The sequence below is a fragment of the Salmo salar genome, chromosome ssa09 (genome assembly GCF_905237065.1).
Source record: "Salmo salar chromosome ssa09, Ssal_v3.1, whole genome shotgun sequence".
Classification (NCBI taxonomy): Eukaryota; Metazoa; Chordata; class Actinopteri; order Salmoniformes; family Salmonidae; genus Salmo; species Salmo salar.
In genome coordinates this window covers 122425844-122441531 of record NC_059450.1, presented here as the reverse complement: position 1 = coordinate 122441531, position 15688 = coordinate 122425844, and the positions used below count along the sequence as shown (strand labels likewise).

The following is a 15688-nucleotide window of genomic DNA, read 5'->3' as shown; positions in this document are numbered from 1 at the left end:
TATGAAGCTTTGATGTGTAATCATTTAACCTTGACATTGTACACACCACAATGATTCCTTTATAGTAATGGGCCTGGAGTCCAATGCCCATGGGATTTCTGTATATCAGAAAACGATTAGGAATGTGGCAGTCATGAAAACATTAGAGGGCTAGGGGGGTCTGCAATGATTCATATGGTATATCAGGCCTCGCTGATGATAATTGGCGTGGACACAGTTGGAGCGTGACCTACTTAATGTAGTGTCTGGTCATGTCAGCCAGATCCAGCATATCAAATTTGAATGGTAAATGTAAGCCACTTTACACACAAGCTTTCAAACAAAATGATAGGCCTAAGGGAATTTCATACGGTTTTGGTTTCGATGCACCTGCATGTAGGACTATTGATTTGGGCACCAGTGAGATGGCATAGGCTCTCCACGAGGGGACAACAACAATCTGAGGAGGGTAACAACACCAATGGGCGCACTGGCTAAATGATTAATGGTGTAGCATGTCCTCATTAATATTACATAAAATGGGTGGTCTTGTTATAGGCTCCATATGATTCGTGTCTTGCAAGAAGAAGCATTGTAGAATGTTGTAGATAGAAATGACACGAATAAAGCTCACGCGATTCCATATTATACATGTAAGAGAGGCATGTTTGTTCAACATAGCGTATTTCTATCTGAACGTCCCAAATGGTATATTATATTTAGACGAATATAAGGCTCTGCCCCTGTGTAGTGTGTAACTTGTGTTTAAAGTAACTGTCCAGATTTCTATGAGTGAAATAGTTTCCTTTCAATAGTTTTTTTTATTAAGTATGTTAAAAAGCAGCTTTTCTGTGTTGGAATGGAGTGGGCGTACCCCAACAGAATGAGATACAACTTGAGATACAAGTTTGAGGTGCGGTTTTTGAAGTATTTTTTTCTCCAATTTATGTTTTGGCCAAATACGAGTTTTAGATGAGTCAACAACATTATTTGGATATGAGTTAACATAGTATTAACTTTTGAAAGTGACATTTTCACTGGACAGTTACTTTAATATTCTATGGATATTATAGAAGTAGTAGTTATCAGAACTATTCTCGTATAGCGCTCAAAATGTTACAGTTCGTAAATCTCTATACTGGCTACAAATCCATTTGTGCATTTTTTTTATTTCAACATTGTATCGTTTCAAGGGGCCAGGATAAATTGCATCTAAATTTTTATACAATGTTTCAATTATATATTTAGCAACATGCACAGACTTCCATCGGCAATGATTTAGGTTACTTTACAAAGACATTAGGCTACATATCAGGCATAATACTTTTTAGAACATTACTTTTAGTCGGCTATACTGGAGCACATACTAAATGATGTGCTCTCAGCCTTTTGGGGGGAAGGATTTCAACAGCTCATGAATAATAAGCATATTACTGAATATTCATGAGCTATTTGGGCCTGGCAACCTACTCTAGTTTTGTAGGAGCGGCTATTTGCTTTCGACCACACCATTCTCTCCTCGGGTGGAGATTAAGCATTCTTTTAGCCAGTATTGTCAGTGTATAGACCGGATATTTCTGACCGAACGTTGAAAGCAAAGAGTTTCCGCAACTGGGTCACATTCCCTATTATTTCTCGTTCGAGAGTCTTAGATATACCGGTAGGTTATTAGCTATCTGACTATGGTAGATTATCACGCTTCTAATAATCAAGCATCGTCTGGAGGACCAGCCGTTTACATGGACCCAAGAGAACAAGAAAATGATTGGGACCGGGACCTGCTGCTGGACCCGGCCTGGGAGAAACAGCAAAGAAAGGTAAAATGGAAGGGAGAGGTCGGGGACTGAATTTGGGCCCTGATTACCTAGCCGCTGCACCTATAAAACAACACGATTTTATACTGACTCAATGTAACGAACTTTCATGTGACCATATGGTATATGTCAAACAAGAAATGGCCTAATAAACTCTTTCCACATGCGTCATTTCGACAGCAACCTGTATTTTCTCAATCGACTGAGGACAGCGATTTGTCTTTTATTTTTTTAATTGGATTGAAACATTGTACTCCATCTAGTTCTGCCGTTTATGTTAGCCTGGTTTGTTTTCCAGTCGATATTTCTGCCATTTTTCAAGATGGCCATAGGCATAATTTCGATGCGAGTCAAAAACAGTATAAGAAATGGTGTCCTAAAAGTGTTAAAGATGTTCTGGGTCGAAGCCGATAAAACACTGGTGTGTTCTCTTGTTTTTTGGAATCTACTTTCTGTCGCAGTTGAAAATAAAATATTTCCAGCTGAAAATATTTAAAAGGTTTTTAAACTCGTCTTTAATCCTTTAGTACTCGCTCGCTTGTAACTATGACCAAACCTTGGAAATGTAGAGTGAGGATAATTTGAAGCAACGTTGTTTAACAGTCAGGAATTATTGAGGGTCTGTCGTGCTACACCTCGTTGTGAAAATGATTTGCATTCTTTTTAGTGGAGTGACGTCACCCGGAGTGTTATATTACAGCCCATCATTACTCAGCGTTTTAACTCTCAGCATTATTCATTCAACTAATTGATTTAGCCTAACCATGCGTTCAGCTTTACCCTCTCTGAATGTCGATCCTCTAAATAGGTTTGACTATAAAGGAAGGGAGACCAAAGTTTCCTCACAGGAAGAAAAATAATCAATGCTGAACAAATGACTCAGATGGCCTACAAAACGCAGGCAATAGGGGCTTCTTTCCTGAAATAACACCGCTTACTGAAGGATGTATAGCTTCTATAGATCATTTGGGAGGCGTGACATTCATAGACAGGACATTTATTTCAGAAAAGTCGGAGGGGGAACCATGGGCAAATTCCTGTGGCGTTTTCACCGCTGCTGTGCCAGTTATTGCATAAAGTTAATACATGCCTCCCACCAATAATTCTGTACTTATTGTAGCCTATGTATTTAGGCCTACTGTATGTATGTGGAAATCAGACTCCAAGTGGACATCCAACATGCCACTGTGTTAGCCTACCTAAAGGTTTTTTTTCCAAAACCAAAGTTTCATCCTGCTCGGTGTAGTCCAGTTTAATACACTGGTTAAAATTTAATACACTGCAGAGAGCTCCATTTCAGCTTGAGAAACATGTAATTAAGTCCAACCTAATACCAAAAATCAGCCGCACGCCAAGACATGTTGTAATACCCCAAATTTGGTTGGAGGCCATTCTTTCTGTTTTAATTTCAATACTAGCAGGGCAATGTTGGAATGTGTGTCCATGCAATGTATCGGGATGTCAGTTAGCCAACCTACTTAAAGCAAAGGACATTCAGCCACCAAATATGTGCAAAGGGTAAAAGCCACCCCAAACTCAACCACTGTCAGTCTGATGTGATGGCCAAACTTTTTCCTACACTGTTTGGATATGGTCTCGTCTCACGTTCAGTTTAACATATGTTTAAGATCAGTGGGAGTTTTTACGGCTCCTCATTTCCCTATATACACTGCATTATCAAAGTTATCTGTCTGTTTGCATTACCGTGATTGTTGGCGGTCTGTTACAACTCAGCCCCACCAAGAGAAGTGCTCTTTCTCTCCTGACCAGACTCGCCCATGCCACAGTGCCCTGACTTGCATAGATTACCACACAGCCAAGGTGGGCAGTGTTCTAAGTTTCTTCCGTTCTCTCCCATTTCCCCCAAGCTATTCATTTGACTGGCAGACTCAGTCAGTTCAGGGCTGGCTGCTTTGGTTTCTCACAAATGGCCATGGTGTTTTTAAGGAGTTGGGGCACAAAGCACTGGACTAGTGGGAGTGGCTGATTTCATATCCATGTTAAAAGAAACCGGTTGTTTCTCCTTTGTCGAGTGTGTGTTTATGTGACTGGGGCTGATGAAGGGATAAGCAGGAAAGACTCAATTGTGGGTGTGGATATTCCTATCTCCGACCATAGAGAAACTACACCTGAGTTTCTATTGTTTTATCTGCACGAGGGCCTTCTAGCTGACCACTTTTATGCAGTTATAGACTCAGGCCCCCTGGGTGTTAAGTTTCAAGTGGTCCCTCCCTGATCTCACGTCAGTGTTTGACCTGTCATCAGCCTGGGAGCAATACTGCTGACCCTGATCTGAAATCAGCTGAATGTAAAACGACCAGGCGGCGAGGGGGCAGAGCAGAATGGAATGTAACCCCTCTCCCTCGCTCCCTCTTTTCTCTCTTTCTCCCACAGCAAGAGCATGCAGGGGGAAACATTCCATTTGTGGCCCATTATAGCTGGGGGGTCTTGTTTTTTAGTTTTTTTCTCCTCCTCCCCCGATTGGAAAAAAAATGTTTTTTTTTGCAGGATTGCAGATGTGGAGAATGTGGCGCGCTGGGAAAGTCCTCCAGGGCAGGCAGGCTAGCAGGGAAGTTGTGGCCACATATTGAGGGCTTGGCAAGGGGTGTTGTCCTACCATCTTTGGGTGCTTCCGTTTTTGAAGTGGTTGGTTGGGGGGGGCTATTTGTGTTTTTCTGTGTCAGCCATTCTTTCTGGTCTGTTTCTCCTTCCCCTTCCTGTTTATGGGGCTACATTTTAGGGGAGTGAGGAGAGGTCCATAATGCCTTCACATGGTAAAGGCCATAGATGGGGTCTTTGAAATTGAGGAGCAACACACACACTATAATGGTGTGGCTCATGTTATTGACTTGTACATCCTGTGTAGCCTCCTTATCAGTAGTACTAAAACTCTGTTTCTGTTGGGAGGTTGTCTTCTGAGCTGGTGCCAACATGCCACTGTGTTTGGCTATAAATATCATCCCCCAAATCTCATTTAGGATTGTTTAAAGCCAGGAGTCAGATATCTGCAATGTGCAGCTCTCCTACTTGAGTCTGTGGTTTCTGTCTGTACATGTGAGACAGTGTTTGTATACATCAACTTGAAGCACTGCTTGTTTGTGTGTAGGTATGTCTGTGCTTATTGGACCAGGCCCTGTGCTTTTTGGGGGCTTGTAGGCAATTGGGAGAAAGGAATGTGTGTTTGGGTGTGGTGGTGTGGTCTGTGAAGAAGGGGAGGGGCTGCATTATTATGGGGAGTGGGAGGGGGATTTAGGAGAGAAGTTATTTCTTCCACATAGCAGAGTAATGACTGTGGGGTTTCGCCATGGGTTGGTGGTAAACACTGTTCTGTTTAAATAAACAAAGTTCCCTCTCCTGTTGCATGTTCTGGCAATTTAGCCAGTCAACACTAGTAGATTGGTTTGTGCAAAGTAATTGCATGAGCATTTTTGTTTGTTTGTCCCTTCAGTCAGCAAAGGTGTGATGTGTGTCTGGCATATGTCTATTCTGATAAAAGCCTCACCAAGGTGTCGGTGCAGGTAGTATTTTTGGCAGTGGTGGACCAGTCATTATTTAGTCTGTACCCGTGAGAAAGCCAAGCTTAGTGACGCAGGGGAGCCAGACCACAGTGCTGCTCAGCAGGGCTTTTAGCAGGCCTAGAGCACAAGACTATCTGCTGCTATTAAAAGCACCACTACTGCAATCCACTGTCTAATCATGGCCTTGTGTCTGAGACTCTAATTCAATTGTAATAGATACTGATCTAGGCATTTTATTTGTATGTATTCTAATGCAGAAGTGGGCTAAGTTATCTTGCAGGCTATATAACCCATACATACTATGACAGGGGCTGGCAACCCTGTTCCTGGAGTGCCACAGACACCACACCTGACCAACTGAGCTAATTGGTCAGTTCAGTGATTGCCTAAATTCATCACACCTGGTCTTCCTGGTCGGTTAAATCAAAACATGCCTGTGCCACTCCAGGACCTGGGTTGCCTACCCCTGTACTATGAGACGCTTTTAACCTGAACTACAGAAAACCATCTTGCTTTAGTGAGAAATGGCAGTTGCCAACAGTGGCTTTTAGTCACCAGTGCGTTTGTCTAGCTAACTCTACCACAACACCCATAGTCAAACACCAAAGTGAAGTACCTGAAATACCATCCTCTGGCACAGCCTGCCAGGTTTCACTAGATATCATGTGCATCTCTGTCAATTGACCCATGTTACTGGTCTTGCCAAGTGGCACCACCCCTGCAGCAGTAGATGTGCTGGAAGTTAACCCTGGCCTGAACCCTACACAACATCTGTCCCATAAATCCACTGAAAGCCCTTCAGGAAAGACTGGCTGGATAAAAGGCTGGTTCTGAGATTTCATATCCAGTCAGTGTCAGTCCACAGAGAGACTGTTGTTACTGGGAGCAGATGTGCAGAGAGACTACGTTGTACTTTACATTAAGATGTTGCTTCAGAGAAACATGCTGTCTATTTGTATGTGTCAACTGTTAGAGCAAGCTGAAGGCTTTCATCTCTCCTATTGGAAAGGCTCCTCCACAGTTTAACCTTGACATTTGGGCTGGTAGAATACCTACTACAGCTACGCAGTCCACCTGAATTCACAATGAACCAGAGACCAGTTACTTTTAAAGGTGATCTTTGACTGGGTCATCACTCCTGGGGCATGCTATCAATGGACAGCTCTATCCAAAGTACCACATCAGTGATATAGTTCAAGCAGTTACAGTCCACTGCTATACCATTTGGTAAAGATCTGCCTTGGGCCACGCCCTTTTAAAGTTGACTCGTAATTGAAAAGTTTCTACCACTGACTCCATCCTCCCACTGACTTGTCATTGAGTTTTAATGTATCTAGTGTTTGTTTAACCGCAGGACTTGGTGTCTGAGCTGCATCAAGCTCTGGTAGCAGGCTGGCCTCTGACATGATCCCACCCTGATCCCAGCTGGATCAGGGGGCTTAATAAGAACATGGCTCTGGTGGAAGGGCTAAGGAGGATCAGGAAGGCATGGCCAGGGTAACCTTGAGCTGAAGGACATAGTCCCAACGAACTACTTTTCAGATCCGTTTGGATAGAAGTCATGCGAGGGTTGGCTTATAAACTTCAGGTTTGATTGGTTTAACCGTCGCTCAGCAGGGTTTGTGTCGAGACCGGGTGGTCTGGATGGATGTGGTTTGATCTGATGAACCTGCTGGTGGCGCTCCTAGCAGGTGTGTGTCTATTAACAACCAAACAAAACAGCCTTGAGTGAACAGGCTTAGCTGCCAGTCAACGGTACACATAAACACATACTGTTATCTCTGTATGGTTAGTGGTATCCTGTATCCTCCTACCCTGTAGCCATAAGGGGAGGTCATAGAGAGAAGCAGCTCTTTGAAGTGTTTTCTCTGAGGCCCTCATTTCTATTGTGGCTTCTCGTTTTATTATTAAAGACTCTGGTAAGTGGGGCACAGTGTGAGAGAGGGTCTCGAAACTAAGCGTGTTGGGATTTGTTAATGGGATGTTGTTAATTGCCCCCAGCCCTTGGAAAAGTGCAGAAACCCACCAACACAGTGTTTGTCTGACTGTGAACCCCTGGTGGTTGCATGCAGGGCATGTGCAATTTTAAATATTACAGCGCGACCCAGCAGCTACTAGGCCAACCCAGAGTCATGTCGCTGTCCGTCAGTTCGAGGTTTCACCCTGCACCCAGTCAGAGAGGGCACAGAGAGAACCAGCCACAGCAACACTTTCTCTCTCCTTGGCCCATTGTTTGCATATAATGTCTGCAGCGCCACTGAAAGACTCTTAAGTGTACAGGGCCCAGACAAAAGACTGTTTGTAAGAGGATTAGAGCGCGGCCCACGGAAATACACAGGCTTATTTTTAGGATTTAGGCTATATATTTTTATTTTTTGGCCAGCAGCCGGTTGGATTTCGACTTCATCACCAAGCCAGTGCAGTTTAACATTTTGGCCATGTGGTCGGGTCCTCATGTGGGAGGTGCTCTTTCTAGTCAGGCATTTACAGAGGCGTACTGGCAGATCGTCAGGGAGGGAGAGAAATGCCTGGCTTTTTTTTATGGGTGTGTTGCAACACAAAGGCAGCTCTTCAGAGACTGTTGCTAGCGCACAGACAACCGTATAAAGACCAGAAACACACAGATACACCAGACAGTTCATCTACTAGACTCATAAAGGTTGTCCTCTAAATTGAACGTTGAATCAAGGCAAAACAAAGGGTATTCATGCTACTTTGGGCACAGGCATCACCAACTCTCTAGTAGGAAGTGCCAAGACTACTGGCTCATCTCGTGCTGTAGATGCCCCCATTTAAACTCACCCAGTCCAATGTGCTTGTTTGTCATAGTTCAGCCCAGTTTGTGACTCCTACTAGAGTCCATCTCAAGGGAGTAGCAGGAAAGGGGAAGGAAGGCTGTGGCTTCTGTGGTTTTCTGTTGCTTCCTTATTCAACTCCAGTTGTAGAAGTAGCCCTGAGAATCAGATGTGTCTTTCAGTTCCACATGGTAGGAGAGATTTGGAGTCCTAAGCACAGCGTGAGGCAGAGCAGAGTGGGAGCTAATAGAGAGAGATGATTGTTGTTCACCAGAGGAGGAGAATTGCCCTTGAGGTGTCCCTGCTCCTGAACCAGGCCTCTTAGTGGCTAACCTGCAGGGTGAGAGAAGAGGAAAGAACTTTGGGTGTTTTTTTTCTATCTCTGTCTGTAGTGTGACCTGCCTTTCCCTGTGTGTCACCGGCCAGCTGACAGAGGGCCCTATCACAGCAGGCCCAGGGTGTGCATCATAAACAGCAAAAAAAGAAACGTCCTCTCACTGTCAACTGCGTTTATTTTCAGCAAACTTGAGTAAATATTTGTATGAACATAAGATTCAACAACTGAGACATACACGTCTGTGGAACTTGTTCAGTTTGACTAACAGAAATGGAATAATGTGTCCCTGAACAAAGGGGGGGGGGGGGGGGGTCAAAATCAAAAGTAAGTCAGTATCTGGTGTGGCCACCAGCTGCATTAAGTACTGCGGTGCATCTCCTCCTCATGGACTGCACCAGATTTTCCAGTTCTTGCTGCGAGATGTTACCCCACTCTTCCACCAAGGCACCTGCGAGTTCCCGGACATTTCTGGGGGGGAATGGCCTTAGCCCTCACCCTCCGATCCAACAGGTCCCAGACATGCTCAATGTGATTGAGATCTGGGGTCTTCGCTGGCCTTGGCAGAACACTGACATTCCTGTCTTGCAGGAAATCACGCACAGAATGAGCAGTATGGCTGGTGGCATTGTCATGTTGGAGGGTCATGTCAGGATGAGCCTGCAGGAAGGGTACCACATGAGGGAGGAGGATGTCTTCCCTGTAACGCACAGCGTTGAGATTGCCTGCAATGACAACAAGCTCAGTCCGATGATGCTATGACACACTGCCCCAGACCATGACGGACCCTCCACCTCCAAATCGATCCCACTCCAGAGTACAGACCTCGGTGTAACGCTCATTCCTTCGATGATAAACGCGAATCCGACCATCTCCCCTGGTGAGACAAAACTGCGACTCGACAGTGAAGAGCACTTTTTGCCAGTCCTGTCTGGTCCAGAGACGGTGGGTTTGTGCCCATCGGTGACGTTGTTACCGGTGATGTCTGGTGAGGACCTGCCTTACAACAGGCCTACAAGCCCTCAGTTCAGCCTCTATCCGCAATAGGCTGAGAGTCTGAGCACTGATGGAGGGATTGTGCGTTCCTGGTTTAACTTGGGCAGTTGTTGCCATCCTGTACCTGTCCTGCAGGTGTGATGTTCAGATGTACCGATCCTGTGCAGGTGTTATTACACGTGGTCTGCCACTGCGAGGACGATCAGCTGTCTGTCCTGTCTCCCTGTAGCGCTGTCTTAGGCTTCTCACAGTACGGACATTGCAATTTATTGCCCTGGCCACATCTGCAGTCCTCATGCCTCCTTACAGCATGCCTAAGGCATGTTCACGCAGATGAGCAGGGACCCTGGGCATCTTTCTTTTGGTGTTTTTCACAGTCAGTAGAAAGGCCTCTTTAGTGTCCTCAGTTTTCATAACTGTGACCTTAATTGCCTACTGTCTGTAAGCTGTTAGTGTCTTAACGACCGTTCCACAGGTGCATGTTCATTAATAGTTTATGGTTCATTGAACAAGCATGGGAAACAGTGTTTTAAACCCTTTACGATGAAGATCTGTGAAGTTATTTGGATTTTTATGAATTATCTTTGAAAGACAGGGTCCTGGAAAAGGGACGTTTCTTTTTTTGCTGAGTTTAGATATGTTTCCCCCCAGTGAATCCTTCCTCTCCTATACTCACTGGGGAATCACCCAATGGCCTGCATCTGTTCTCCTTCCTCAGAGCCGTGCAGGCCAGGGAAGTGCACCAGACAATCTCTCGGACAAATCGAATCAAAGCCCCCAAAGGCATTCTTAAACGAGAGCGATTTTAACAAAGAGCGCTCTGTACAGGGGCCCTCCACTGCAGCAGTGTACTGGAAAGCCTAACGACCTGCAGCAGCGTAGCCCCAGACAGACAGATGTGTGAATGAAGGCCTCAGTATGCAAGCGTTGACACCACCGGTGAGAAGAACAGTGTGTTGTTCTGTGGTCGCAGTGTAATACGTTGGAAACTTGTCATAGATTTCATGCTGTGCTTGTGTGCCACGCAGTACCACTCTTCTTTTAATTGTTGTTGATCTTGTTCAGTCTTTCTCTGAGCTGTACACATCTAAGTCTTTGGCATTACTCTACTACCATGCTCTTTATGGACTAGGCCAGTGTAATTCATTTCCAGCATGTAAGAATGTGAACATATCAGTATCCGATGCTAACATAGGACTGGTCCACGCAGCAGCCCGGGGGGCTCCAGTGCATTACGAAAGTCATTAACAGGGGATTACACTCAACGGCCTTGTGATATCCCCCACCTGCATGTATGGTGGTACCCCCCGGCTTAGCACCCCAAGCCTACTGACTCTGTGGGGGTCAATCTGAGACAGGCTCATTGAATCAAATACTCTTAGACCGGGTGGAGGGGTGGGGGTTAAGTGTGTACTAGAGGTCGACCCATTTATGATTTTTCAACACCAATACCGATTTATTGGAGGACCAAAAAAAGCGATACCAATTAATCGTCTGATTTTAAATAAAAATATTTTATTTATAGATTTTTTTAAATATTTGTAATAATGACAATTACAACAATAGTGAATGAACACTTTTATTTTAACTTAATGTAATACATAAATAAAAATAAATTTTGTCTCAAATAAATAATGAAACAACATGTTCAGTTTGGTTTAAATAATGCAAAAACAGTGTTGGCGAAGAAAGTAAAAGTGCAATATGTTCTTATAGGCATTATAGTATTGCCAGCCTAATCTCCGGAGTTGATAGGCTTGAAGTCATAAACAGCGCTGTGCTTCAAGCATTGCGAAGAGCTGCTGGCAAACGCAGGAAAGTGCTGTTTGAATGAATGCTTGCAAGCCTGCTGCTGCCTACCACTGCTCAGTCAGACTGCTCTATCAAATATGAAATCATAGACTTAATTATAATATAATAAACACACAGAAATACAGGCCTTAGGTCATTAATATGGTCAAATTCGGAAACAATCATTTAGAAAACAAAACGTTTATTTTAGTGAAATACGGAACAGTTCCGTATTTTATCGAACAGATGGCAACCCTAAGTCTAAATATTGCTGTTACATTGCACAACCGTCAATGTTGATACCTAGGTGTGTGGTTAGACTGTAAACACTCCTTCCAGACTCGCATTAAGGATCTCCAATCGATTATAAAAACTTGAAATTGGTCTTGCAGATTTTTTATCGGTCGACCTCTAGTGTGTACATGTGTTTATGACATGATGCAGCAGTGACCCAGGGGGGGGGGGGGTAGATGGGGAGGCTGGAGAAGTGGGTCGCAGTCAGTCAGTCAGGGCTGTGGTCGAGCCAGAGATCCTGTGCCGGGTGGGTTCTGAAGGGGCTCGGTCTGCCCCCACCCCCCTGCATGGCTCCAGAGGGGCTGAGCTCCAGGGCTCCCTCCCACTCTCACCACATCACCTGTCACACCCCCTGACTGCGGAGGGGTGTGCTGTTTGGTGAGGTGTTCTCCCCCTCCTAGTATTCATAATGTTTGGGATCAGTGTTTCTGTTTAGAAAAGGCTGCTTGGATGTTTACATGTTGGGTGAGAGTTATGTGATTGTGCTCTCAACTGTGTATAGGTCTGATTAGGCAATGGACATTTGGACAATAGTTAAGCAAGAATCTTGGCATTGTGTGTGTGTGTGTTGTGTGTGTGTGTGTGTGTGTGCCTGTGTTCTGGCATCCATTTTGAGTGTGTGAGTGAGCGCCTGCTGTGTGTGTCAGACACGTAGGGCTGTGAGTCATAAAGGGCCAGGTTGGTTGTGGAATGTCAGTCGGCGGTGGGGGCGGGTTATGAGGGGGGGGGGTTCACATTCACACACATTAGATCAAACAAACATCAGGGACAGAAATGTTGTGAAAGGATGTGGGATTGTCACTTTAAGATGCTAGCCAATTTTGGAACAAATGTTTCTGTCTGAGAAATGTCCCCCCCAAGGTGTTTAAAAAAAACCACTGTGGTGTGTGTGTGTGTGTGCGTGTGTGTGCGCGCGCGGCGGGGGGTAGTGCACTTGGTGGTAAGCTGTTACATCATCGCCACAGTGACAGGCAGTTAAATGCGTTGCCTTATAAGGCAACGAGTGCGAGAGGCAGGCAACGACAGGAAGAGGCAGTTCATGTGACAATGCTGTCTACTGGGCCAGCCTGCCTTTCTCGTTTGGTCACATTTTCTCAGGCTCATGCTCCCTCTTTCCCTCTCTCTCCTCCACATTGGACTTTGTTCCTGCCTTTCAAAGGTTTTCTACAAATACCCCTCCCCTTCCCCTCTGTCACGTTCTGGTTTTCGTCCTTGATCTTTAAACCTTTGCCTGACTTAATGTTAATGAGAAAGGTATTTATGATTGATTATTCCACTGCCGGAAGGCTTTGGTCTTAACGTATTTCTGGTGATTTCAAACGTGCATTCACCAGATGAAACACTTTAGGTGAGTAGCGTCACGACTGTTTACTTTATAGGCCTCGGCTATGTGTTATAAAATGGGCTGTGGAATCCCATCGAGCATTCTTGGTTCCTAGATTCTGATCTTGCAGACCGGACTGACTATCACTATTAGAGATGATTCCAGGCTGTGCTATTGTAGAGGCTGTGTAAGACATCTCTGACTCTGAGAACCTCCGTGGAGAAGGAGGTGACAGATTTAGAGCAGATGAGGTGCAGGCTATTGAGGCCAGAGCTACACATCTGCCCCAGTGGGAATGTTTGGAATAAAGCAGAAACGTCACGCTCCCCTTCCTGTCTTCTTTCTCTCTTTTCTCCCACCAATGCTGTGAAACGAGTCCCAAGGATGATGACCTAAGCAGGTTCAGCTGGGCACAAATGCCAGCTTTCCCACCAAACATTTCTTCTTGTTCTTACATCGAAGTGGAGTTGGAGTCATGAAGTTAGGACTATTGCCTTTGTTTTAGGACAGCGCTTATTCCAGCTACACCCATTTGATTTGAGGAAATGACTATCCTCCCCCATAATCCTCTGTCTTTGACCAAATGACTCATTGGTACTCCAGTTCAATGTTGAGATGTCTGGGACAAGGGCAGCGTCAAGTTCACAGTAACCTGTTAAAAATGTGCTGTCGCCTGGCCACACACACTGAGAATAATTTCTGTGTTGGTGTCAAGCAGACAGCTCACCCCCACAATCTTGGCCAGCTTTACTGATGGTGTGGGCTGCTGGAGTGGTCATGTGGGCCAATGCAGAGGTGGTTTTACCAACCGAGCACCCTGTTTGGTTACAGTGAGTCTGCGGATTAAGTTTGAAATACCTCATGCCTGGCTGAGTAAAGTGAGAACTACAGGTTTGAGGAATGTCCTACTCATAGTTTGAGTAAGACGTCTACATGGGTTGATTCCCACTCATGTGGTTGCTACTCAGATGACCACAGTTGCCTTGTTTAGAGTGCTTGTGGTTGCTGTATTCGCCCCCTCGGCTATGCTTCACTGTCCTGCACTTCTTGTTTCTCTTTGTAATGGCTTCCCCTTTCAATGGCCAGGCGGAAAAGGTCAGCAGCCGCTCTGGTTGGACTGCTTCTCAGTCCGGTAAGCCACTACAGAGAAGGAGATGCTGTGGCTTAGTACAGAGGATATCAGAAAACAACATATTTCCACTGTCTCATTCATAAAGTTACTCAAATAGTGTTGTGTTTTCTGGTAATACAGAAAGAAAATGCCTTGAATAAACAACTCAATTGTCATAGATTCGATTAGCAAAAAATTCTCTAGTAGTTTGAGTGATGGATGGAACCACACCCTTAAGTTGTCACCCATCCAGCCCACAGTAGGGTAAACCGCAGGCTGTGTCATCATTATGGTGACCAGCCCCATTTGATGCTGTCCTCCATCACTGCTTACTCGGAGAGGCTGCAGGGAATTCAGACTGACCTAAGCAATATCAAAGCACCTGTTGGGTGACTCCTCACAGTACACATCCTCCCTGTTTGGCAGCTTTTCCTCCAACCCAGCACAGACATGCATATCCCTAAAATGATGCAATTACTTCACCAAGGCCAATACAAAGGGTTAATGATGATAACTGCCAATCCCTCTCTGGGGCTGCCAGATTGTGACTAACTCACAGAGCCATGTAATGACATCAGCTTATTTTGTTATTGGCTGATCTGCTGCTTTGTTATTAAAGGTCAAAACGTGGCGAAAGAGCTTCTGGAAAGCAAATAAACGTCTTTGGGGGTGGCCGAAGTCGGGCATATGTAACTCGCTCAAAGGTCTCGCAGTACAACCGCAAACTCACTGAAGGTCATTTCTCATTTCAAGCTGTTTCTTTCCATGCCTTAATGGTCAAGTTCCATTTTGATACTCATGCAGTTTTGACTACTAACTGATACGGAAGAGTATAAACGGGTGAAGAATACTTTCCATAAATCATGGTTTATCAGAATGTGTGGGCCACAGACTATGGTCTGTCTGCGCCCAATAGAGGTCTGTCTGCGCCCAATAGAGGTCTGTCTGCATACCTCCATTGTGTGGGAGTCAATGGTTGTGTTTCCAGGCGTTGGCCTCGAACTGGGAGGAGACTGAAAGGGATCCTTATCATGTTTGATGCCCCACAATGCCATTTTAAGAATCAGGATAAGGCACAATCCTTAAGAGCTCGCCTCCGCGTAGGGGAGGAGAATTTGGGACGGAAGGAAACCCTTTAATTGAATTTTCCATTTATTTCCGGACATGTCATGCCCCCTACGTTTAACATGTGAACCCTGCCACAGTATCTCTATCTGACCTGTGATTTATTTGGGCGTTGTACCCCATGTATTTATAGGTGTCCATGTCTTATTTGAGTCTGGAATGTGAGTTGGTAGCGTTAAGGTGGTTTGAATGGGAAAGGCCCAGTCTTCCCCGAAGCCAACTGCCAAAAGGATGCGCTCTGGAGCACTCTTTAGTCTGCACACTCTTATCTCCTTTCCTGACAGGCTGGGTGCGTTTACATTTGGCATTTTCTCTGAAAGTGATGGGGATCCATGAGCGACAGTGAGAGCATTTCCTTGGCAAACACGTCAGTAGTAGTGTAAAGGTTGCTATTCGTCATGAAACCATGAACAAACATGACAATCTCCATCTTATCTTGAAGTGAGCTCAGTTATTTATGGCACATTTTAGATGCACCAATGTGGAGTATCACGCTAAGATTGACTTTGAGTTTTCTGGTTTCTAAGTTTGTTAGCTGTGACGGTGTTACACTGATAAATTACTATCATTCCTAAGGATTAATATCAAGACAAACTCCATCCTGGAT

At 45.0% G+C, this 15688-nt stretch overlaps 1 protein-coding gene across 6 annotated transcripts in view; it reads left to right on the top strand.

Moving 5' to 3' along the window:
• The first annotated feature begins 1455 nt into the window (after positions 1-1455).
• Positions 1456-15688, top strand: part of LOC106612603 (alpha-actinin-4) — a 41709-nt gene continuing 27476 nt past the window's right edge. For 2 of the 6 annotated variants that reach the window (XM_014213916.2, XM_014213912.2), the window contains exon 1: positions 1456-1796. In XM_014213916.2, the coding sequence (XP_014069391.1) occupies positions 1662-1796 (135 nt within the window). In that variant the 5' untranslated portion in view covers positions 1456-1661. The remainder of the gene's footprint in view (positions 1797-15688) is intronic. The other 4 variants (XM_014213915.2, XM_014213911.2, XM_014213914.2 and 1 more) reach the window with 2 other exon arrangements.